At 36.1% G+C, this 24,710-nt stretch overlaps 1 protein-coding gene across 20 annotated transcripts in view; it reads right to left on the bottom strand.

Moving 5' to 3' along the window:
- The window catches only part of SNX13 (sorting nexin 13), a 199,788-nt gene that overhangs the window by 105,394 nt on the left and 69,684 nt on the right, over positions 1 to 24,710 (bottom strand). For all 20 annotated transcript variants that reach the window (XM_078342628.1, XM_078342621.1, XM_078342622.1 and 17 more), the window contains 6 exons: positions 23,616 to 23,737; positions 23,429 to 23,530; positions 21,514 to 21,602; positions 13,412 to 13,495; positions 3,913 to 4,051; positions 3,433 to 3,521 (listed from right to left, as the gene is read on the bottom strand). In XM_078342628.1, coding sequence (XP_078198754.1) covers positions 3,433 to 3,521; positions 3,913 to 4,051; positions 13,412 to 13,495; positions 21,514 to 21,602; positions 23,429 to 23,530; positions 23,616 to 23,737 — 625 coding nt within the window. The remainder of the gene's footprint in view (positions 1 to 3,432; positions 3,522 to 3,912; positions 4,052 to 13,411; positions 13,496 to 21,513; positions 21,603 to 23,428; positions 23,531 to 23,615; positions 23,738 to 24,710) is intronic.

Raw genomic sequence — 24,710 nt, 5'->3', positions numbered from 1 at the left:
AGCACATGATTTCTACTAAGTCTCCCTTCTACAAATTCTATCACCTCTTTCTCCTGTCCAGCAGTGGCTCCATAGATACGGGATGGGAAAGAAAACTCACTGTAACTTTATTTGTAATATGAAAGAATAAAGGTTTCTAAGATTTCAAGATAAGTAACATGGGTATAAACTGCAAGTCCATGGGGATTCTGAGGTTACTTAAAAAAGGAAAACAGTGTATGATCTGAACTCATTAAAAAATAAAGCTTGTATTCAAAATGGAATTGACAGGCTTGCAAACAAAATACCTAAATTTTAAAAGGATCCTATATCAAAAAGTGCCTGGGCAAATACACTGAGTAACAATGCTGAAAGGTCACTAACTCTGATATCTAGATAAGGAAGTAAAGAGAAGCACAAGTGAAACCGTATCTTTCTTCTGTTCTAACTTGCTTGAGTATATAACAAGTTTTAAAATAAAGTTAACCAAAAGTACACACACACACACACACACACACACACACACACACACACGTATAACAAATGTGGGCCTCAAGTAATGTTTCATAAGTTATAATTCATCTAGCAAACTAAATTTAAGGTTTTTAAAAATAATTCTTCTGTTCCTTAAGGAATTTAAATACACTGTAAAATTATAAGACCACAGTCATAAATAAATTTTCAAAACAGAAAACTACAGCAGAAAAGGTGAATACACTAGAAATCTAAGGGTATTAAGAAATAAATGCTTTTTCCTGCTTTAAAGCCCCAAGACTCTGTTTTCCTTTGGGGTAAAACATCTCTACAGAGCAACTATCATTACTGTTTCTAATTTATCTTTTCCCATTCTCTCTTGGATGAACTCCAATTAAGATTTTTCTCCACTACTCCACAAAAATGTTCTCATCGGATCACCAGTAATCCCCAGGGTAGTAAGTCCAATGGAAAATCCTCAGTCCTCATCTTTCTCAATGTTTTTCTTTGATACACCTCATCTTTTCCTTTTATAAACACTTTTTACACTTGGCTTTTGAGATATTGACAGGGACAAGGGGCAGAGAAATTCTAGGCAGAAAAGAGTAGTCCTGGACTAACACTACCCTCAAGCCAAAAACCCTGAGACAGTGGACCTAAGTGAGAACTTGTATCTCTGTTTTCTCGCTCAAATGTTGCCTTTGCCTAAACCACACATGCCCCACCTCACCCCATCCTGTGCCTATAAAAACCCCTGACTCAGCCAGTAGCCAGGACTGAGGCTGAACGTTGGAGAGAAGTGGCTTGACTTCAGAGTAATAGCTTGATAGCAGTAACTTCAGAGAAGAATCCAACTGGAGACAGCCGGACTTCAGGGGAAGACTATCTATGTGCCCCATTCCCCTTTTCAGCATCCCTTCCCACTGAGAGCCACTTTAATTGGCAATAAAAATCCCCTGGATTTACAATCTTTCAATTCATTCATGTTACCTCATTTTTCCTGGATGCTGAATAAGAGCTCAGAAGCCATGAGTATGGACACAAAAGGCTGTCACACTGGCCCTTTGCCCTCACTGGTGGAGGGCAGCCGCCTCATGCAAAAAGGCAAAGGACCCACTGGGCTGTTAACCCTTAAGCCATCCACAGATGGCAGAGCTAAAGAGCACGGTAACACATCCTCTGAGGCTTTGAGAGTCACAGACATCCCTGACTGGACTGCTATGTGGCATGAACAGAGTTTGCTCCTGCCAGCGCTAAAGTGTCTGGCCAGTTCCTGCACCCACTCACCTATGCTCTCCCTTCCTCGAGGGGTGATATGTAGAGGGTCCGAGTAGAGTTTGATCCCACCAGTGCTTAAGTGGAAGGCTGGTTCCAGCACTCATTCACTCAAGTTCCCACTCATTCGCTTGTGCGCTCCCCCTCACAAAGAGTTGAGAGTGGCAGGCTAGGTAAATGAGGCACCCCTATCAGGAGCCCTGAGAAGGAGTCAGGGCACATGCTCAGGTTTCCCACCAATATTGCTGGCTATTTACTCTGTTTCTTTGGCTAGACTGTTTACTTTGTCTTAACTCTATTCATTGAAGTGTACTAGGACCAAGTCACTGTTACATTCCTACTTACACATACTCTTTTAACTCCATCCAGTCTCTCTCAACATTAAGTAAACATCTGATAATTCTGAGGATTTACAAAATTTATCTCCATCACTACTTTTCCTTAGAAATCAAGATTACTAATTATCATGTCTACTTGAATGTCAAACAAGGATCTCAAATTAAAATATCCAAAATTCAATTCTCTTTTCCAAACCTCTCCACTCTCAGTGTTACCTAATTCAGTAAAGAGAACCACTATTTATACAGTTGCTCAAATCAAAATACCCTGAAATTATCTTTGAGTTATTTTTTTTCTCAGTCTATATTCAGTCCATTAAGAAAATCCTATTAGCACTATATCCAGTCTCTATAATAGCTTCTCACAACCTCCGAAAATCCTATTAGCACTATATCCAGTCTCTATAATAGCTTCTCACAACCTCCATAGACATCGCTCACCTAGTTTAAATCAGGAGTACTGAAAATAATCTCTGGGTTTCCATTCTTACCCCCATCAACTCATCCTTTGTGTCTGTTCTTCACAAAGAGTAAAGGTAATAATTTTAAATTTTAACTGATAAGTCAGGTAATGTCACTTGCCAGGGCAAATCTCCAATTGATTTTCATCACAATTAGAATAAAATAAAACTCTTACTATGGCCAGTAAGAACACAGATGACCATATAAAGATATAACCTCCCCCTCTTTCTTCTATGACTTCATTCCTAGCACAACAGCTCATTCATCCTATACAATTCACAATGACCTCCTCCAACTCGCCAAAGACATTCTTACCTTAGGGCCCCAGAATTTGCTCTCATGACTACTTGTAAGAAACTTCAAAGGCAAACAAAAATACATCACAGGACTAACTGCCTCATGTTATTAGGTCTCCCTATATTTAAGTGTCATCAAACATCTCAGCAGTCATCTAAAACAGTCCAAGACATTCTTTATACCCTACTTTGCTTTATTACTGTTTTTTGTAGTAGGTATCACCACCTGATATTATGCATCAATTTGCTTATTGGTTTATTTCCTGACATTGCAACTAAAATGTAAGCTCCATGAAAAGAGTTCATCTACTTGGCTCTTCTATAAAATGCCCAACTCGAAAAATTGAATAAATGTAAATTCTGAATAAACAAATGATACATAAGTAAATACATAAATCAAGGAATAAAATAAAATCTTCAATTACTTTAACATTTTTCAGGCAGCGTTTTAATTAACCTTCTACCACACTGTAGAAGAGAGAACTCTTTTCAAAGTCCTCTTGTAAAGTGCTGCACTGGTAAATGTCCTACATTTTGTCCTTGACTATGCATTTTAATCCCTATAAAGTATTTATAACTAAACATTAATTCAAAAGTACTTTACTTACTTTGCCTGACTGCAATCGCTGTATTCTTGAGTCACATACTTTCTTTACAAACAGTAAGCTATTTATTTGATTTTTGATAGTGTTGATATCTAAAAGCAAATAAATCAAGAACTAGAAAGTGGTAACATTAATTGTCAAATACTTTAAACATGCACTTACTGTAATTTAATAAAATAATCAGTTAACAATAAGGTAATTGCTTTATTCAATAAAATAAACCATCAGAAATTATACAGTGAAATTATTTAATTGAAAGTGAACCATGCCAATTACCTTCACTTTAGGGATAATCACAATAATCACATTCTCTCATTCTGAAAATAATGCTTTTACTCTAAGCACAGGTTAACATAATAAGGAAGATTTAATTAAGGTGAAAACAACTAACAGCAGAAAATGACATTTAGATAAATTAACCAAAGTTTTGAAGATGCAATAATCCTTCAAAAAAATATATTTTAAATTAAATACATTACTTACCATCACCAGCTGTATCTAGAGATCTAAGATACTGTAATTCTTCTACTGCCTTATCTCTGACTGCCTCTAGCTCTCCAATATTGTCACTCAATTTAATAATGTTCATAAAGGCCTCATAGTTGCAATTAGAATCACGGATCTGAAAACAAGTTTAACAAGAAAAAAATGGAGAACTCACTTATTAAAAGGAAAACTGAATCGTAAGTGCCTACTATGTGCCAGGACAATTTGCTACATACTCAGTGCTTACAACGAAAAGAAAAAAACTCTGTATTTGGGTTCTTATATTCCAATGTGACTTAGACTGCAAACAAAATAAAGTAAGTATAATACAGCATACTTGAAAGTACAGGAATAGGAACATGCTCACAATATCTGATGATAGCAAGAAACCCATAATGACTACTAAACGAAAGACCAGATGAGCAGAAGATACGGTCAGCAGCAATGGAGGGCAAATCTTCTGTTACAGTATAAAGGTTTTAGCTTTCACACTGAAGAAAATCAAAAGTTATACTGGAAGGTTTAAGAAAAAGTGTAACACTCTCTAACCTAAAATACAACACATTCACTGTGCTGCTGTATAAAAATAGAATAAAGGCAGACCAAAATCAGAAAAAAGGACCAGTTAATAATACAAGTAAAAGATAACATACTCAGGGAGCAGGGTGGTGACAGTGGTGGCATGATACAAAGTATTTTATAAAGTGTTTTCTGGTTAAAAGTGTTTTGTAAAGACAATGCCAAAAGAATTTGCTGATAAATCAGATGTGGCCATGAAATAAGAGAGAATAACATAGAATTACACCAACATGACTGGGCGTGGTGGCTCAAGCCTGTAATCCCAGCACTTTGGGAGGCCAAGGCAGGGAGATCACGAGGTCAAGAGATCAAGACCATCCTGACCAACATGGTGAAACTCCGTCTCTACTAAAAAAAATACAAAAATTAGCTGGGTGTGGTACATGCACCTGTAGTCCCAGCTACTCAGGAGACTGAGTCAGAAGAATTGCTTGAACACGGGAGACGGAGGTTGCAGTGAGCCGAGATCACACCACTGCACTCCAGCCTGGCGCCTGGAGACAGAGTAAGATTCTGTCTGAAAAAAAAAAAAGAACTACACCAACATTGTTAGCCTGACAACTGCAACAGTGGATTTACCACTAAACAAGACAGAGAAAAAAATAAAGAGATGCCACATTTGCCAGAGGAGTGGGGAAGCAAAATCAAGTGTGAGATCCCATTAAATATAAAAATGCCATTAGTAAACTTTTGAATATGATAGACAAGAGTTCAGAAAGAAGGATTATGCAAAAATATGAATTTCAAAGTCACTGACATGTAGATGACACTTAAAATCATGAAAATGGAGGAGAATGAAAAGAGAAGAGATCTAAGAACAGATACTCAGAAGACTTACACAGCAAAAAGACTGAGAAAGGCCAAAAACGTAGGAAAAAAAGCAACAACAAACTTTGGTGTGCTAACAAGCCAAGTAAAGAAGTGTGAAGGCTTGGTGTGGTGCAGTAATCCCAGGACTTTGGGAGGCCAAGGCAGGAGGATCACCTCAAGTCAGGAGTTCGAGACAAGCCTGGCCAACACAGTGAAACCCCGTCTCTACTAAAAATACAAAACTTAGCTGCGCATCGTGGTGGGTGCCTGGAATCCCAGCTACTTGGGAGGCTGCGGTGGGATAATTGCTTGAGCCCAGGAGGTAGATGTTGCAATGAGCTGAGATCGTGCCACTGCACTCCAGCTTTGGTATCAGAGACTTAGTTGAAAAGAAAAAAGAAGAGGAAAAGGAAAGGATAAACTGTGTCAAGCATTTCATATGGGTACAAAACAAAAATAAGGAATCTAAGAACTGACCATGACAATCAGGATTATTCTCTTTGACATAGAAAAGTTTATTGGAGAAGTTCAAGAAAGAAAAAGAGAAAATGTAGACAGCCGACAGTTAAAAAAAAAAAAAAGGTTTTGCTGTAAAGAAATAACAGGAGAAAAGAGAGCTGCTTAAAATGGAATGTAAGACTAATGACTTGTTTCATCTTTTTAAGATGAGAGAGATAATGACAAAGGTGTACGATAATAGGAATGATCATATAAAGAGTGAAAATTTGATTATACAGAGAGAATATAAAATTGTCAAAGCAATAAAATGAAATTGTCTAGAAGGAGTTGGTTACAGTGCACAAGTAAAGGAGTTGTTTTAGCTAGATACATGGATATTTTATCCACAGTAACAGAAGAAAATGTGAAATATACATGCATAAATACAAGATATGAATGTATGTGACAATAGGACATTATGAAACATCTCTTTTGATTCTCTCAATTCTTCCAGTGGAGTACTAAGGTCGAGCTAAGAGAACAGATGTCAAAAAAAGTATGTTAATTGAAAGTTAAGGAAGTATAAAAGAGTTGGTCAGGGTGGGGCACATAACAGGAAAAATTTAATGATTTCAAGGCATGAGTAAGGGCACAAATGAGATTAGTGCTCATGAATTTCAAATGAGATTAGTGTAAGTTTCTCTTTTTTCATCAGCCACATTGACCTGCTTAAAAACAGGAATGGGGTAGGCAGTTATGTTGGATTTAACCAGTGCTGTGGTATCAACAAGCTAATAAAGTGAAAGAGGTAAGGAAGTACCGTATGTTGTGGAGGGATTGATAACGATAACTGTAAATAAAATTTAAACTAAGCAAAGCAGGAAGAGTGGGCTGTGAAAAGGTAATCAACTTAGGATGCTATCTATTTTCAACAAAAAGCACTTCAGGAGGCCAAGGCGGGTGGATCACGAGGTCGAGAGATCAAGACCATCCTGGTCTACATGGTGAAACCCCATCTCTACTAAAAAATACAAAAAATTAGCTGGGCACAGTGGCGTGTGCTTGTAATCCCCTCAGGAGGCTGAGGCAGGAGAATTGCCTAAACCCAGGAGGCGGACATTGCAGTGAGCCGAGATCACGCCATTGCACTCCAGCCTGGGTAACAAGAGCAAAACTCTTTCTCAAAAAAAAAAAAAAAAAAAGTATAGGACTATGTAAAAAGATGCATTACATTGAAGGGATAAATTATACAGTGAAAACTGACTTCTAACTAGAAATAATAAAGGCAAGAAGAAAATAAAACAATTTTTAAAGTACTGAAAGGAAAAAAAAGTCTACAGCAATTCTACATCAATGAAATATCCCCCAAACTTTGCAGTAAATAAAAATATTTTCAGAGAATAGAAAGCTCAGAGAATCTGTCACAAGAAAATTGGCAATACACAGAATCCTAAAGAAAGTTCTTCAAATGAAGAAAAATGACAACAAAACTAAAATTTGTACCAACAAAAAATAATGAAGAATACTGAAAATACTGAATAAATGTATGGGTGTAAAAGGTTTTTCTAATCTTTATTTCATTAAAAAAAGGTGTTTAATGCAAAAATTAATACAGCACTCTGGAATAAATTATGGATATAGATGTAAAATATGCCATGAAAAAGAATGAAGGATGGGGGTTAATTAAAATTATGCTATAGCAAGGTTTTTCATATTTCATGTGAGGTGATAAAATACTGCCTCTAGACATATGATGACAGCTTAAAGAGGACACTAATTCCTAGAGCAACCACTAAAATAATGGTAATAGTAATAAGGAATTTCTGGAAAGTCATTAAAATAAATAGAATACAGGAATACCTTGTTTCAATTCCACTGTGCTTTATTGTGACACTTCACACTGTGTTTTTAACAAACTGAAGGTTTGTGGCAACTCTGTGTCTAGAAACCCTTATCAGCATAATTCTTCCAACATATGCTCATGTCATGTGCATAATGACATTTTTTAAATTTTCAGAATATTTCAGACTTTTTCATTATTATTACATGTACTATGGTGATCACCGATCATAGATATTATTATTGTTTTAGTACACTAAACCATACTCATTTAAGATGACAAAATTAATTGATAAATTGTTTTGTGTATTCTAACTGTTTCAACAACTGACCATTCCTGTCTCTCTCCCTCAGGTAGATCCTCCCTATTAACTGAGACACAATATTGAAAGTAGACCAATGAATAGCCCTACAATGGATTCTAAGTGTTCAAGCCCAAGGAAGATCCACGTCTTTCACTTTCAGTCAAACCTAGAAATGAATAAGCTTAGCCAGGAAAACGAGTCAAAGGCCAAGACAGACTGAAAGCTTGATCCCCTGCAGTAAACAATTATCCAATAAGAGAATGAAAAAAAAACAGAAAACTTTCTTCAGGGAAATTAACAGTGCTGCTCCAGTGAACAGATAAATGATAAATGTGAAGAACACTTATGGGTGATACAGAGAAAGTATTAGTGGTAAAGGATAAAAGATCACACAACTCTTTTGGATACAGACCTAGTTGTGAGATTGCTAGATCATACAGTAACAATTTTCAGAAGAACCCCCAAACTGTTTTCCAAAGTATCTGCACCATTTTACATTCCACCAATAGTGCACAAAAGAATTGAAAACAAGATCATAAAGGGATATTTGTGTAATCATGATTGTAGTATTCACAGAAGCCAAAAGGTGGAAGTAGGAGTCTCCAAGAGTCACAGTATTCCTGGGCTTAGGGATCCCACTACTGCTGAAATAGCCATAGTGACCACAGGCTTAGGTTATAACTTTCAATCCCCTTTGACTTCATGAAAAGCCCTCTCATGAAGGATGGTACAAATATGCCCGGATTGAGAAGATTAAAATAAAAAGTTAACTCATCAATGCCCAGACACTGATGAACGTCCACAAGCACAAGCACCAAGAACATCCAGAAAAACATGACCTCAAAAAACTAAATAAGACACCAGTGACCACTCTAGAAGTAAAGGAGATATGTGACCTTTTAGACAAGAAATACAAAAGAGCTGTTTTGAGGAAGCTCGAAGAACTTCAAGATAACACGGAGAAGGAATTCAGAATTCTACTGAGAAATTTAACAGAGACTGAAATAATAGGGGAAAATCAAACCAACTCCAGAATTGAAAAATTCAACTGACAAACTGAAAAATTTATCAGAGTATCTTAACAGCAGCATTGGTCCAACAGAAGGAAGAACTAAGCTAAGGCACGATATACAAAAATACACAGAGAAAAAAGAATCTGAAAAAAAATTAAGCATGCCCTAGAAAACAAGATCTAGAAAACAGTGTCATAAGGGCAAATCTATGATTTATTGGCCTTAATGAGGATGTAAAGAAAGAGACCAGGTTAAAAGTTTATTCAAAGAAATAATAACAAAGAACTTTACAAACCCAGAAAAAGATATGAATATCCAAGTACAAGACGGTCAAAAAACACGAAGAAAATTGAAATGAGACCACCAAAAGCATGTAAGAATTAAACTCTCAAAGGTCAAGGATAAATAAAGAATCCTAAAGTCTGCCCCCAAAAAAAAGAAACAGCAGCAGCAAATAACATATAAAGGAGCTCTGATACATCTGGCAGTAAACATCTAAGCATAAACCTTACAGGCCAGGAAGGAGTAGGATCATTCAATATATTCTAAATGCTAAAGGAAAAAAATGTCTTCCAACCTAAAATATCATATCCTCCAAATTTATTTGTCAACCCTTAAGGAGAAATAAAGTCTTGGCCAGACAAATAAAAGCTAAGGGATTTCTTCAATAGTAGACCAGTTTTACTAGAAATGCTAAAGGGAGTTTTTCAATCTGAAAGAAAAGCATGTTAATGAGCAATAAAAATCACCTAAAGGTATAAAACTCATTGATAATACTAAGCACACAGACAAACAGAGAATAACACTGTAATTGTGGTATACAGACCACTCATATCTTTGGTAAGGTGACTAAAAGACAAGTCAACAAAAAATAACTGATAAATTTAGTAAAGCTGCAAGATACAAAACCAACATACAAAATTCAATAGCATTTTCTAAAAGACAACATTGAGTAATCTGAAAAAGGAAACAAGAAAGTAATCTCATTTAAAATAGCTACAAATAGAAAAAACAAAATAACAGAATAAACTTAACCAATGAAGTAAAAGATGTCTACAAGGAAAACTGTAAAACACAGATAAAAGAAATTGAAGACACAAGAAATGAAAAGATGCTCCAGGTTCAGGGATTGGAAGAATTAATATTGCTAAAATGTCCATATTACAAAAAGCTATCTGCAAATTCAAAGCAACCTACATATCAAAATACCAATAACTTTCTTCATAGAAATAGAAAAAAATAATCCCAAAATGTATTTATATGTGGAACCACAAAAGACCCAGAAGAGCCAAAGCAATCCTAAGCAAAAAAGAACAAAGCTGAAGACATCACATTATCTGACTTCAAATTATACTACAGAGCTATAGTTACTGTAACAGAGGGTAGTGGCATAAAAAAGACACATAAACTAATGGAACAGAATAGATAAGACGGAAATAAACCCACACATTCAAAGTAAGTTTATTTTTCACAAATGTGCCAAAACATACAAACTGGGGTGGGGGTGGGGGGACAGTCACTTTAATAAATGGTGCTGAGAAAACTAGATATCCACATGCAGAAGAATGAAACTGGACCCCTATCTCTCAGCATATAAAAAAAAATAATAAAATGGATTAAAAACTTTAAGATGTGAAACTATAAAACTACTAGAAGAAAACAGTAGAGAAACAATTCATGACATTGGTCTGGGCAAAAATTTCTTACATCAGACCTCAAAAGCATACATAACCAAAGCAATAATGTACAAATGGGATCACATCAAGCTAAAAGGCAAAGGAAATGATCAACGAAGTGAAGACACAATCCACAGAATAGGAGAAAATATTTGCAAGCTACCCATCTGACAAAGAAATAATAACCAGAATATATGAGGCGCTCAAACAACTCAATAGGAAAAACAAAAGTCCATTAAAAATGGGCAAAAATCCGAATAGACATTTCTCAAAAGACAACAAATAAATGGCAAACAGTTTATTATAAAATGCTCAACAGCACTTATAATCATAGAAATATGGTAAAACTACAATGACATTTTATTTCACTCTAGTTAAAATGGCTTTTATCCAAAAGAGAAGCAATAACAAATGTTGGCAAGTATATAAAGAAATGGATAAAGAATACAGGGTACAAACACAAAACAGATTATTATTCAGCCAAAAAGAAAAAGAATCAAATATTGACTGGGGGATATAATGTTAAGTCGAATTAACCATGCACAGTAGGCCAAACATGTGGGAACTAAAAATAAAAAAAAGACCGAACTCATGGAGACAGAGTGTCAAATGTTTCTTTACCAGAGGGTGGGAAGGGAAATAAAGAAAGAACGATTAATAGGTACAAAACACAGAAAGAGTAAGATCTACCATTCAGTAGCATGACAGGGTGGCTACAGTTAACAATACTTTATTGCACATTTCAAAATACCTAAAGGAATGGATTGGAATGTTCTTAAGCAAAGAAGTGCTAAGTGCTAGATGTGATGGATACGCCAATTATCCTGATTTGAACATTACAAATTGTACACTTATATCAAAATATCACACACCCATAAATATTTACAACACTTACATATCCATAATTTTTAAAAATTAAAAACTTGTTAAACAAAATTTTAAAAAATATAGTCACAATTTTGCTTTTTATCACTTATGAATAACTTCTTAGAGCTGAATTCCTAGCCAAAGGAGAATCATTTTTTTATATTTTTAATTGTCCACATACACATATTTTTAAAGCTCTTATAGTGCCTAATACAAACTCTTAAAAAGTTCACAAAGAAAAAGAAGAATCAAGTTCCATGGTGTCCAGAAAAGGCTCTAGGAATACACAATTAACAGCTCAATTTTGTCTGCAGGTACCAGAGTCTAGTCAAAGGGCAAACTTTGCAACAGCAACAATAATAAAACAAGGGCAACCAGGCACAATGGCTCACACCTGTATGTAATCCCAGCACTTTGGGAGGCCAAGGCAGGCAGATTACTTAAGGTAGGAGTTCATGACCAGTCAGGGCTACACAGCAAAACCCTGTCTCTACCAAAGAGTACAAAAAATTAGCCGGATGTGGTGGTGCACACCTGTGGTCCCAGCTACTCGGGAGGTTGAAGTGGGAAGATCACTTGAGCCAGGGAGGCAGAGGCTGCAGTGAGCCAAGACTGCACTGCTGCGCTCTGGCCTGGGTAAAAGAGTGAGATTTCATTTCAAAAATAAATAAAGAAAAATATAAAACAATAGCAAGTCTGACAATGCCTAAGGGAAATAAATCAAAGAACAAGTAATTCTTTCTTAAGAAAGTTAGACAGAGTTAAAGGAAGACAAAAGTGGAGAAGAAATCCCATATTTAAGAAAATAAATCAAAGATCTAAAAGTAGATATCAAAGAATTTCCAGCAGGCAGCCCATTTACAACTCTTCCTTGACCATGAGTTTATTAAGGAGAAGCATATGTTATAAAGAAAAAATATAGGGTTTGTGAACTTAGTAATCACTAACTTGTTGATATGTCTGACAGGAGAAAACTGTTAACTACTACAGACACTAAGCAACTTACAGAAACATCTAGAACACAGATTCTCTGATTCTCATTCTACTGTTCTGTCCTCCATATATTCCCCATTATACAGTATAAAGTGTCAGTTAAATGTCAAGTAGTTCAAACCCCAAGTTGTATTTAAAATGAAATAGTAGCCATTAAAAATACTCATCATTTATACATCCAGGTATTAAAATATTGTATTTTTTTTTTTAAAGAAATAGTAGTAGCACCATAACTGCAAAGAAGATAATCAACAAAATTCTTAAAGAGAATTTGGGCCGGGCGCGGTGGCTCAAGCCTGTAATCCCAGCACTTTGGGAGGCCTAGAGGGGTGGATCACGAGGTCAAGAGATCGAGACCATCCTGGTCAACATGGTGAAACCCCATCTCTACTAAAAATACAAAAAATTAGCTGGGCATGGTGGCGCGTGCCTGTAATCCCAGCTACTCGGGAGGCTGAGGCAGGAGAATTGCCTGAACCCAGGAGGCGGACGTCACCGTGAGCCGAGATGGCGCCATTGCACTCCAGCCTGGGTAACAAGAGTGAAACTCCATCTCAAAAAAAAAAGAGAGAGAATTTCAAAATATAAGCAAATAAAACACTGGAAATGCAGAGATTACTTCAGAAACATTTTTGCTTAATTCCTTTTGCTTAATTTCAGAAACATTTTTGCTTAATTTCTTATGAATTATTGCTTAAACACCTTATCTCCAAACTGTAATTATTTCTGGCCAGGTGTGGTGGCTCACACCTGTAATCTCAACACTTTGGGAGGCTGAGGTGGGTGGATCATGAGGTCAGGAGTTGAAGACCAGCCTGGCCAAGATGGTGAAGCCCCATCTCTATTAAAAACACAAAACTTAGGTGGGTGCAGTGGCAGGTGCCTGTAATCCCAGCTGCTCGGAGGCTGAGGCAGGAGAACTGCTTGAACATATATATATTTCTAGAACAGAGTTATAATTTTAAAATGTACTTACCATCCATATGACATACTGATTAATATAATCAGGATCACTGAGTTGATTTATTAATGGAAGAAGAATTCCTCGTGCAAGGATTTCCTGAAAAAACAAAATTAAAAGTTTAATGCATTTCTCAAATCAATAACATAATATAAATAATCTAACACAATGCTCTTACTTAAGTATGATATATGTGAAAACAAAACTTGATAACCAACACAATCTTACTTAAAAAAAAAAATGAACTACTATGCCTCATTCTAGATAAATGAGATAAAGTTACCTATATCAACTTGGACACATCTCCACAGTAACAACTATGGAGTGAAATAAAGAACGATGATAGCTCTAGTTATGTTAGCATTGATGTCAATTTTAAAAAGAAAAAGTATGAGACTAAAAATGTTTACGGATTCATTTATCTTTATTAAAAGTATAGAAACAGAAAAGAAAAGAAAATGATACACTGATTTTACAATTGTTACTTCAAGCAAAGAAACAGAAAAACTACAGTACATTATCAACACTGGTTAAATCTAAGTGGTTGTAACATAAATGTCTACTGTATTATTCTCTATGCTGTTCTGTGTTTGAATACTTTCCTAATAAACATTTTTAAAATAATAGATACGTTAAGTGACTCAACATGTTCTAGAATATACCTTCCCATTCTTCACAGTTGTTTATGCTCCTATGTATTAATATTCTGCCCTTCCTTTAAAAACTGACTGCAGAATCAATGATCCTATTAAATAAATCTTGATCATTCCAACAGAAACGTGCTTGAAATACTCATGCCCTGTATCTACAACATTTACCACTTGATATTTTCTCTGTAATTATATGTCTTATATTTTTCTTTTTTGAGATGGAATCTCACTCTGTCGCCCAGCCTGGAGTGTACTGTTGTGATCTTGGCTCACTGCAACCTCTGCCTCCCAGGTTCAAGTGGTTCTCCTGCCTCAGCCTCCTGAGTAGCTAGGATTACAGGCAAGCATCACCATGCCCAGCTAATTTTTGTATTTTCAGTAGACATGGGGTTTCCCCATGTTGGTCAGGGTAGTCTTGAACTCCTGATCTTGTGATCTGCCTGCATCAGCCTCCCAAAGTCCTGAGATTACAGGCATGAGCCACTGCACCCAGCTATCTTATATTTTTCTAATACACTGCAAGTATCTTAGAACCCTTTATATGAGTGGAATTGGTCAACTTATCTATTGAATTATTTATCCTCAAAAATATTTACCTTCCTCATCCCATCTTCTCAAGGTCACTGTTTTAAACACAGCAGACATTTGATAAATGAATAGAAAACAAACAAACAAAAAATCTAGTACTGTTTCTGTAAATACAATGTTTTTACCTGGTGTTATTCTTTATTCTCTAGTGCCAGGAACATATAAATTTATGAAACCTAATTTTTCAAAGAACACTGGGGAGGTTAAATAACAACAAGCTTAACAGAATGTTTCATTTTTCTTTTTTCTTTTCTTTTCTTTTTTTTTTTAAAGAAAGGAGAGAAGGAAAGAGAAAAAAAGGAGCGAAGAAGAGGAAGAAAGAGGAAGAAAAAGAGGGAGAGAATGGGAATGTTGCTTTATTCTAAAAATGAGTATTGAAAACCTCTTTTATGCCAATAATTGTGCTTAATAATGGCTGATCAATATTTCATTTAAACCTATGAGTAGGTGTGATGTGGTACTGACAAGAATGTATATTTTGTGTATTTAAAGTGGAGAGCTCTATGAATGTTTATTAAGTTTACTTGTTCCGGATCTGAGTTCAAGTCCTGGATATCCTTATTAATTTTCTGTCTCGTTGGTCTATCTAATATTGATGTTGAAGTCTCCCACTATTATTGTGTGGGAGTCTAGGGAGTCTAAGTCTCTTTATAGATCTTATGTATCTGGGTGTTAGGATCGTTAGCTCTTATATTGCATTGATCCTTTTACCACTATATCTTTGTTGCTTTAAAATCTATTTTATCAGATGAGAGAACTGCAACTCCTTTTTATTTATTTATTTATTTTTGCTCTCCATTTGCTTGGTAAATCTTTCTCCATCCCTTTGAGTCTTTGTGTATCCTTGCATGTGAAATGGGTCTGGATGTAGCATACCGTTGGGTTTTGGCTGTATCTTTTGACTGGAGGATTTAGTCAATTTATATTTAGGATTACTGCCATTTGATGTTAAATGGCTGTTTTGTCCATTTGTTGATGTAAATTCTTCATTATGTTGATGCTCTTTACTTTTTGGTATACTTTTAGAAAGGCTAATACTGGTTGTTCCTTTCTATGTGTAATGCTTCTTTCAGAAGCTCTTGTAAAGCAAGCCTGGTGTTAATAAAATCTCTGAGTACTTGCCTGTTCATAAAAGATTTTCTTTTTCCTTCAGAGGTTGGATATGAAATTCTGGGCTGAAAGTTCTTTTCTTTAAGGATGTTGAATATTGGCCCCCACTCTCTTCTGGCTTGTAGGGTTTCAGCTGAGAGATCTGCTGTACATCTGATAGGCTTCCCTTTGTGGATAACCTGACCTTTGTCTCTGGCTGCCCTCAGTATTTTCTCCTTCATTTTAACCCTGGTGAATCTAGCGATTATGTGCCTTGGGGTTGCTCTTCTTGAGGAATATCTTTGTGGTGTTCTCTGTATTTCCTGGAATATCGGCCTGCCTTGCTAAGTGGGGAAAGTTTTCCTGAATAATATCCTGAAGAGTATTTTCCAGCTTGGATTCATTCTCTTCATCATATTCAGGTACACCTATCAAACGTAAATCAGGTCTTTTCACAAATAGTCCCATATTTCTTGGAGATTTTGCTGATTCCTTTTTATCCTTTTTTCTCTATTCTTGTCTTCTCATTTTATTTCATTAAGTTGGTCTTCAACCTCTGATATCCTTTCTTCTTCTGCTTGATCAATTCGGCTACTAAAACTTGTGCATATTTCGCTAAGTTCTCGTGTTGTGTTTTTCAACTCCATTAATTCATTTATATTCCCCTCTATATTGTCTAATCTTGTTAGCATTTTGTCAAACCTTTTTTCAAAGTTCTTAGTTTCTTTACATTGGGTTAGAACAAGTTCTTTTAACTCCCAGAAGTTTCTTATCATTCACCTTCTGAAGCCTACTTCTGTTAATGGGATGCAGTCCTTCTCCATCAGGCCTTGTTCCATTGCTGATGAGGAACTGTAAACCCCTGTAGAGGGAGAGGCGTTCTGATTTTGGGTATTCTCAGCCTTTTTAGGCTGGTTTCTTCCCTTCGTTATAAATTTATCCATCTGTCATCTTTACAATTACCGCCTTTCTAATTAGGTTTCTAAGGGGATGTCCAATTTATTGATTCCCAGCGCGGGAATCTGAGCAGCCCACTGCGCTGGCCAAAACAGCAGCATTAAGACTGATGGTGCACTTCTGCCCGGAAATCTCTGGTCTGGCTTCCTTCTTGAGTCCGTAATAGGCAACTCTACTTTCCCAGAGCTCCAAACATCGGTCACAAAGGGAACCAGTCCCGTTTACTCTGCACCAAGAGCTGCCGCACCAAGGCGCGGCAAAACCGCTGCACTGGCCACAAGAGTCGCACTGGCGACCCATGGGGATCCTCCACTGGGAATCTTCTGGTCTGTGAGCAACAAAAATTTGTTTGAAAGTGTGGCGTCCTCTCATTCTCTGCACTTTCACTGGGAGCTACAATCCCGAGCTGTTAGCGATCAGCCATCTTGGATCTCTCTTGGATGTTTTATTTTTCTAAGTAAAGGATCAATTTATTTTTTTCTTCCCAGATCTTTAATTTATTTGGGCCACTTTCTGGTGTAAGTTCATAGAAGGTGGTCTTTATTTTCAGTAAGCTGTACAAGTCTCTTCTGAAAGCTGTACAAGCCTGCCAACGATTACCTCTACGATGAATCAGTATTTCCAAAAAGCACAAGGGCGCCAGTAACTTTTTGAAATGTCTTTGCAGACACTTTACAGTCCCAAATGACAAAAAAATGGCTTAATTCAGGATTACTTTTAGTCTCTAACTTCTTTAAAACTGTATTTATATATGTAATTCCCTCATTCAAATTAAGTCTCCAGCCATGTGTTCAAATTTTAAAATGTACATTGTTAGGAGAAAATACACACACACACACACACACACACACAGTTTTTCCACTGTTTCTTTTCAAAAGAAGAAAACACATCTGGGGAAATTTTTTGATTAAATTTTGTGTTTCTTATTAGTTGGTGCAATTAGTTGATTTGCATTAGAAAACTTCTAATCTGCTGCAGTAAAGGGTTTAGTCAAGGGCTAATCATATGACTCAATCTCCTAGTGAGAATTCTACATATTCCAAGAAAGTTGCCACTTCCACAAAATTCCTAATTTAAGCTCTCAACTTTTAGAAGACAGCACCCTCTGTCACACATCTGGCCTAAAAGATACAAAGTCAATGAAGCCATATCTTTAAAGGAATAAAACATAGTAGTGGCAAGAAAGTAGAGGCAATAAACAGCAATTATGTCAAGTACTGTGACTTACACAATCTATCCAAAGTATCCATACAAAGATAATCTATACAAAGTATCCACACAAGGAAAATGAAAAACGCTTTCATCTGTTATTTAATGGAAACAAAAGTATCTTTTTAGAATCTTAGAATAAAGAGCTAAAGGAAAAAAAACTGACTTACTGAATGCATGGTCTGCAATTATCCTCAATTAGATTCAACCAAAATGAAATGAAATATTGTCCTAAAAGAGGAATATGTTAAAAGAAATATGTGCTTATTAAAATCCTACTTATTTTAATAACCTCAATGTAATAAGGCAGATTGCCATTCATGGCTCTTAAGAGTCAACTTAATCCTCAGCCGAGCGTGTTTGGAGGCCAAGGCAGGCGTATTACCTGAGGTCGGGAGTTCAAGACCAGCCTGACCAACATGGTGAAACCCTGTATTTAAAAAAAAAAAAAGAGTCAACTTAATCCTCAAGAAGCTGCAGTAAGGCAGGGTGCAGTGACTCACACCTGTAATCCTAGCACTTTCGGAGGCCGAGGCGGGCAGATCACCTGAAGTCAGGAGTTGAAATCAGCCTGACCAACATGGAGAAACCCCATCTGTACTGAAAATAAAAAATTAGCCCAGCGTGGTGGCGCATGCCTGTAATCCCAGCTACTCGGAAGGCTGAGGCAGGAGAATCACTTGCGGGATTCAGAGCTTGCGGTGAGCCAAGATCATGCCATTGCACTCCAGCCTGGGCAACAGGAATGAAACTCCGTCTCAAAAAAAAAAAAAAAAAAGAAGCTATAGTAGCATGTACACCACAGCCAGCAAGAGGGTAAATGGATTTCCTTTTGCATTAAAACTGACTGAGCACCTGCTATGTGCCAGGTATTGTTAAGCACTAAGTATATAATTACGATAAACATAGAGATAGTATCTGTCCTCATTAGACTTACAATTAATCTTGAAGAAAGAGGTATCGAATAAATAAACAAAACAACCAAATTACCATCTTAAAATATGGTAAACACTATGAAGAAAAACAAGTGGATACTATCTATAATAACAGAAATTATAAAGGGGCTTTAGACTGGGTGGTCAGGGAGGGCATCTCTAAGGAAGTAACATGAAGTGAGACATGAAGAATGAATACAATTTAGCTGACAGAGTAAGAGGAATCATTCTTAACAGAGGAAAAAAGCACATCAGACAGGTAGGGAGGAAAATGGCACTTGTGGGGGGAAACTCCAGTGTGGCTGGAGTATCCTTGACCAAACATAGGCTCCTCTGAATCCTCTAACCATTTATACCTTAACCTTTGGGTTTCCATGTCTATTCATTTATTCATCACACTTTTAGCAAGAACTCTATCAAGTGGGTTTAGCCAGAACTCCCTCACTCGCTATAAATGATTAAATTCCTCAGTCCCCACCCTTTGTGTCTGAACATCCTGGCCTGCTTTCAACAAGAACCCTATTACGTCTGTTTAACCAGAATTCCCCCTTACACCTGATGTTTCATCTTAGTAATTTTCCATCCACTGATCTCCAGCCTACTCCTGAGCTGTAAATCCCAACTTGTTTTTGTATTCAGAATTGAGTTTGGTTCTATACTGAGGTCACATTTCCCCTACTGCAACAGTTGCTGGATAGTCTGTTTGTTCTACACTTCACTGTCAAGCTCTGGTTTTCCTTGACATTGCTTGGCATGAAGGCTAGAGAGGTCAATAAGGGCACACCACATGTGACCCTGTAAGCCTCTTGAAGAACTTGAGTTTTCAAAAATTTATTACATGATCATACCACTCACTAGGATGAAGACTAAAAGGTAGACAGGATATGGTGGTATGAATAAGATTTCCACTTTGGATACTTAAGTTTTAAAAAGCTGTGAGTCCCTTGAAATCACAAGTAGTGATTTCAAGAAGGCAGCTCAGAGTTGCCTGGAGCTCAGAAGGTAAATCTAAAGTAAAGCTATGAATCTGAAACTAGTTAGCATTTGGAAGCTGTTTATGGCCACAGGAATGGAACAGCAAGACAAAGTCCTGGGACTTAAGACCTTGAATATTTAAAATTTAAGCAGAAGCGAAGTTAAAAAGTATAAATGTGACTAAAAAGGAGAACAACCCTAACTAAAAATGAGACCGGTGACATGAAAGAAAAGAGAATAATAGAGTTTCAAGAATGAAAAGATGGCAAGATATGTGAAATAATGTGATCCCTAACAGTAGCCAGCTGGAGTATTACGTAAACAGATTACACCAAACGGATACTCTGCATGAACAAGTGCTAAACCTGATTAGTAATATCTTCCTTCAGTGGCAGATATGAACCTAGTGATAGACATGGTGGGTACTTACCACCCTTGATAATAACCAGCCCAAATAATTGGCCTTAACGATATATAGTTAATCTACCATAAAAACTAAGCACTTTCTACTAATTCACCTAAATTACCACTAATATACCTGAGAAGTACATTGAACTCAAGCTAGGTAGATGTTAGGAAATTGTATGGTATTGCTTATAAACAATATCATCCAAGAATAAAAGCATTTCTCAAGAATTGTTATCTATTTTGCAGGACAGACTGAAGGGATCATAGCTTTTGTTTTTAGGAAAATTCAAAACTTTCACATTACCCATTTTACCAGGATATGGTCTTAAGTAGCTAGCATTTCTAAATCATTACTAGCAGCCAAAGCCAAATGTTATTCCTTTATATTTACATACACAGCTTTGCTCTAAAGGTTTATACTCAGGGAACAAGGAGTCTAAGACTACTATTCTCATCTGACATTAATTTTTTTTTTTTTTTTTGAGACGGAGTTTCGCTCTTGTTACCCAGGCTGGAGTGCAATGGCGCGATCTCGGCTCACCGCAACCTCCACCTCCTGGGTTCAGGCAATTCTCCTGCCTCAGCCTCCCGAGTAGCTGGGATTAGGCACGCACCACCATGCCCAGCTAATTTTTTGTATTTTTAGTAGAGACGGGGTCTCACCATGTTGACCAGGATGGTCTCGATCTCTTGACCCCGTGATCCACCTGCCTCGGCCTCCCAAAGTGCCATTAATTTTTCATTTACAAAAACTATAATCTTAACTGCATAGTTTTTAAAGTTTCTGTCCAAAAATGTTATTTGTATCTAATCTAATTTAGATAATGCTAGGATATAAGAAAATTTAAAGCACACTTTTGTCATAACCAAAAACCCAAGCACCTATCAACCAGAGACTTCTGAAGGAGTAGGGGGAGACTTCCAAGAACCTAAGGTTCCCCCAGAAGCTTGCATTTCAGGTTCCCTTTGACCCTTTCAACACTATTTTCATAATAATGCTAAGACATTATTTAACTTTTCACTCATTCTCTCACATGCATACAGTGACCTTTACAAAAGTGATATAATGCTATGATGGTATCAATCTATCAGCTAATAAAATATGTGCTTGTATATTTTCCTGTTTTAAAAATTTCTTTTCACTTATAATATGTAAATAGTTTTAAAGAAAACCTACATAAAGAAAAGCTCCTTAAAGTCTTCAATAATTTTTAAGAGTCTAACAGGATCTTAAGACCCAAAATTTTGAAAACCACTGCTCCCAAGTTTCTTGTACAGCCATGATTTGGTATGAATTTAAGCTTACCCTGACAAAGTATCGCATGATCTTGTTCTGGAAATCTCCAGGAGGTAGCAATAAATATAGTAAGACCTCACACAAATCTCTTAGGAAACCTAAAAATAGAAAAAGTAGCTATAATAACATTAGAAAATATAAAGTCTACACTTACTCTTGATAGATAAGATACATTAAAAAGGTAGAAATAAGTAGCTTACTGGTTACACTGGCTTATTATTTTTATAATTAGTATATGTCCGTATTCATTAAAAATTCCTTCACTGTTCTCTAAGTAATAACTCTTTATTAATCAACTCAGTATTTTTTAAAATTTTGCTGTTTTAGCAAGTTTTTTGAATCATAAAAAACTTCCTTACAAATCTTTTTTCCCAAAATAGTTTTAGACAGACCATGTAGTTTGTAATTCTACCACACATTAATTAGCTTTGCATACTTAAAAGTTATTCATACATTAAAAAATATAGCTGTAACTCTTCTTTCAAGAAAAAGCCTCCACTATCTCAGCAGGCTATAACAAGGGAAAAAAAGAGTATACTCTTCTGCTGATTTAACAGAGCTCCACTTACATAAAAGTATTGCACATCAGTATATCTATGTGTTACATTCTAAGTTACTATAATACAAATTGACCCTTGAACAAAGAGGCTGAACTGCTCGAGTCCACTTATATGTGAATATTTTTAAATAAATACATTGGAAATTTTTTTAGAGATTTGTGACACTTTAAAAAAACTCAAAGATGAACGGCATAGCCTAGAAATATCAAAAAAATGAAGAAAAACGCAGGTCATAAATGCATAAAATATATGTAGATACCAGTCTTTGTATTAATCGATTGTTTACATTATTGATAAGGGTTATAGTTAACAGTGGGCTGTTGGTATTTAAGTTTTTGTAGAGTCAAAAGTTATGCACAGAATTCTGTCTGCACAGGGGTCAGTACCTCACTATTCAAGAGTCAACTGTATTTCTTAACAGTGCTAAAAAGCTGGGCACTAAAAGCTGAATCATACAATAAAGTTAAAAAAAAAAAAAGAAAAGGAAAAAGAAGAAAGGAAAAACTAAGAAAATAAATAAAAACACTTAAAACATTCTCAAAATCTAAGAAAACAATTTCTACCACTAGAATGGGTTCTCTATAGTTGTTCCTACGCTGACACTTCCTGGGAATATAATTGTATAACTGATCCTGTTAATTTAAAACTGTGCCAATTAACAAAGACTTAATACTTGCAAAACCGGGAAAAGATACCTTCCTTAGCTAAAGCTTATCCAAATTCCTACAAATAAAAGAGGAGCCTGTTGAAATCTATAAATTGTTTGAAATCACTGTATTCATTCCCTTAGGAACTAGTTTATGGTAACAGGTATATTTCTGTAGCAAAAATGATAAATTCAAGAGGAAGAGAAATTACTACCGACCGAATTATAAAATTCAATTATAAAATGTTTGTGTTTGCTATATTTTAAAAGTAGACTGGTAATCTTTTTTTTTTTTTTTTTTTTTTTAAGTTTTAGACAGGGTCTCTATCTTGTCACTCAGGCTGGAGAGCAGTGGTATGATCACAGCTCACTGCAGCCTTGACTTCCTAGGATCCAGTGATTCGCCCATGTCAGCCTCCTCAGTAGTTGGGACTAAAGGTGTGCACCACCACAGCCAGCTGTTTCGTACTTTTAGTAGAGACAGGGTTTGCCAAGTTTACTAGGCTGGTTTTGAACTCCTGGGCTCAAGCAATCCGAAAGATGACCTTTAAATAAGAAAACAGAATTTGGAAACTACTTTTAAGAGTTAAAAAATAAAATTAATAGTAAAGCTACCTGCCCTAAGTAAGAATAATTTTACCCTTAGATTTGTTCACTGGTTCTGCTAACTGGACTCTAGCCAGTTACTATCATCAAAAAAGTTAAACTGAAAGAAAACCTTCTTCATCTTTGGGAGAAGTGCACACTAGATCACGGCAAACCTCCTTCTCCATTTCAACTTCAACTTCAAAGAAGGTATCTACAAGATCTTCTGCTGTACCTGAAGAAACAAGTCAAGATATGTAAAATGATGAAAGAAAAACAGATTTTTAAATCCTAGTTTTCAAATAGAATAAAGATATTACCTTTTGCTTGGTCATCTTTCTCTGTTATTTTCTGTTGAGCCTTTCTGAATACTCGTAAGTGTGTGCCAAAATCATCTACAATGCGTGTAGTAAAATAAGGTTGCCAGTCTATTTCTTTTGACCTTATAAAAAACACATTACATAAAATAATTATATAAATGCTTTATCAAAAAATATAAATTCATTTTAATGACTACTGACAACAACATGATCATCTGAGACTGTAAATTTAAATTGAGATTTTGTTCATTATTACCAGTTAGTATTGTTTTGCAAGATCCAAAGTATATCATATCTACTTCACTAAGTCTTCTAACAATATTACTTCAATTACTTTTTTTTTTTTTTTTTTTGCCAATCAGTTTGAGCTTTATGAGGTTGCTCAGGTTAGCCTTGAACTGATGACCTCGCCTTCGCGAGCGCCATGACCTCTGGCGGTAGCCACTTTGGACCCCTACTTCAATTACTTTATGTGCCAAAGCTTAAAACTACTATCAAAATGCCTAAACTAGAAAAAGGAATTCATTTTTTTACAATTAAATTTGGACTCCAACAACAGTGTATCATGTAATTTCTCAGACCCAAAGTAAGGAATTCTGAAGAGTTTTGTTTGCTCTTAAAAGCGCATTTCAAACATTTCTTGGTTTCTTGTGAACTCTTTCAAAATTCTCCACATTCTTCTTTTTAGCTATATAACCCATGTTATGAACCTTCTGTTTGAATAAACCAATACTTAAAAACTTGGCCATGGCCAGCCACAGTGGCTCATGGCTGTAATGCCAACACTTTGGGAGGCTAAGGGAAGAGGGTCACTTGAGTCCAGGAGTTCAAGACCAACCTAGGCCACATGTTGAATCCATCTCTACAAAAATTAGCCAGGCATGGTGGCATGCCTATAGTCCCAGCTACTACAGGCTGAGGTGGGAGGATCACCTGAGTCCAGGAGGTCAATGTTGCTGTGAGCTGTGGTCACACCACTGCACTCAAGCCTGGGTAACAGAGCTATCTCAAAAAAAAAAAAAAAAAAAAAAAGAAAGAAAGAAAAAGCCTTCACTATTAGAAATAACTAGTAACATGGAAATGGTTTAAAGAATG

The sequence above is a fragment of the Callithrix jacchus genome, chromosome 11 (genome assembly GCF_049354715.1).
Source record: "Callithrix jacchus isolate 240 chromosome 11, calJac240_pri, whole genome shotgun sequence".
NCBI lineage: Eukaryota > Metazoa > Chordata > Mammalia > Primates > Cebidae > Callithrix > Callithrix jacchus.
Note: the sequence above shows the minus strand (reverse complement) of the source record. Positions and strands in the feature narration are given on the sequence as shown.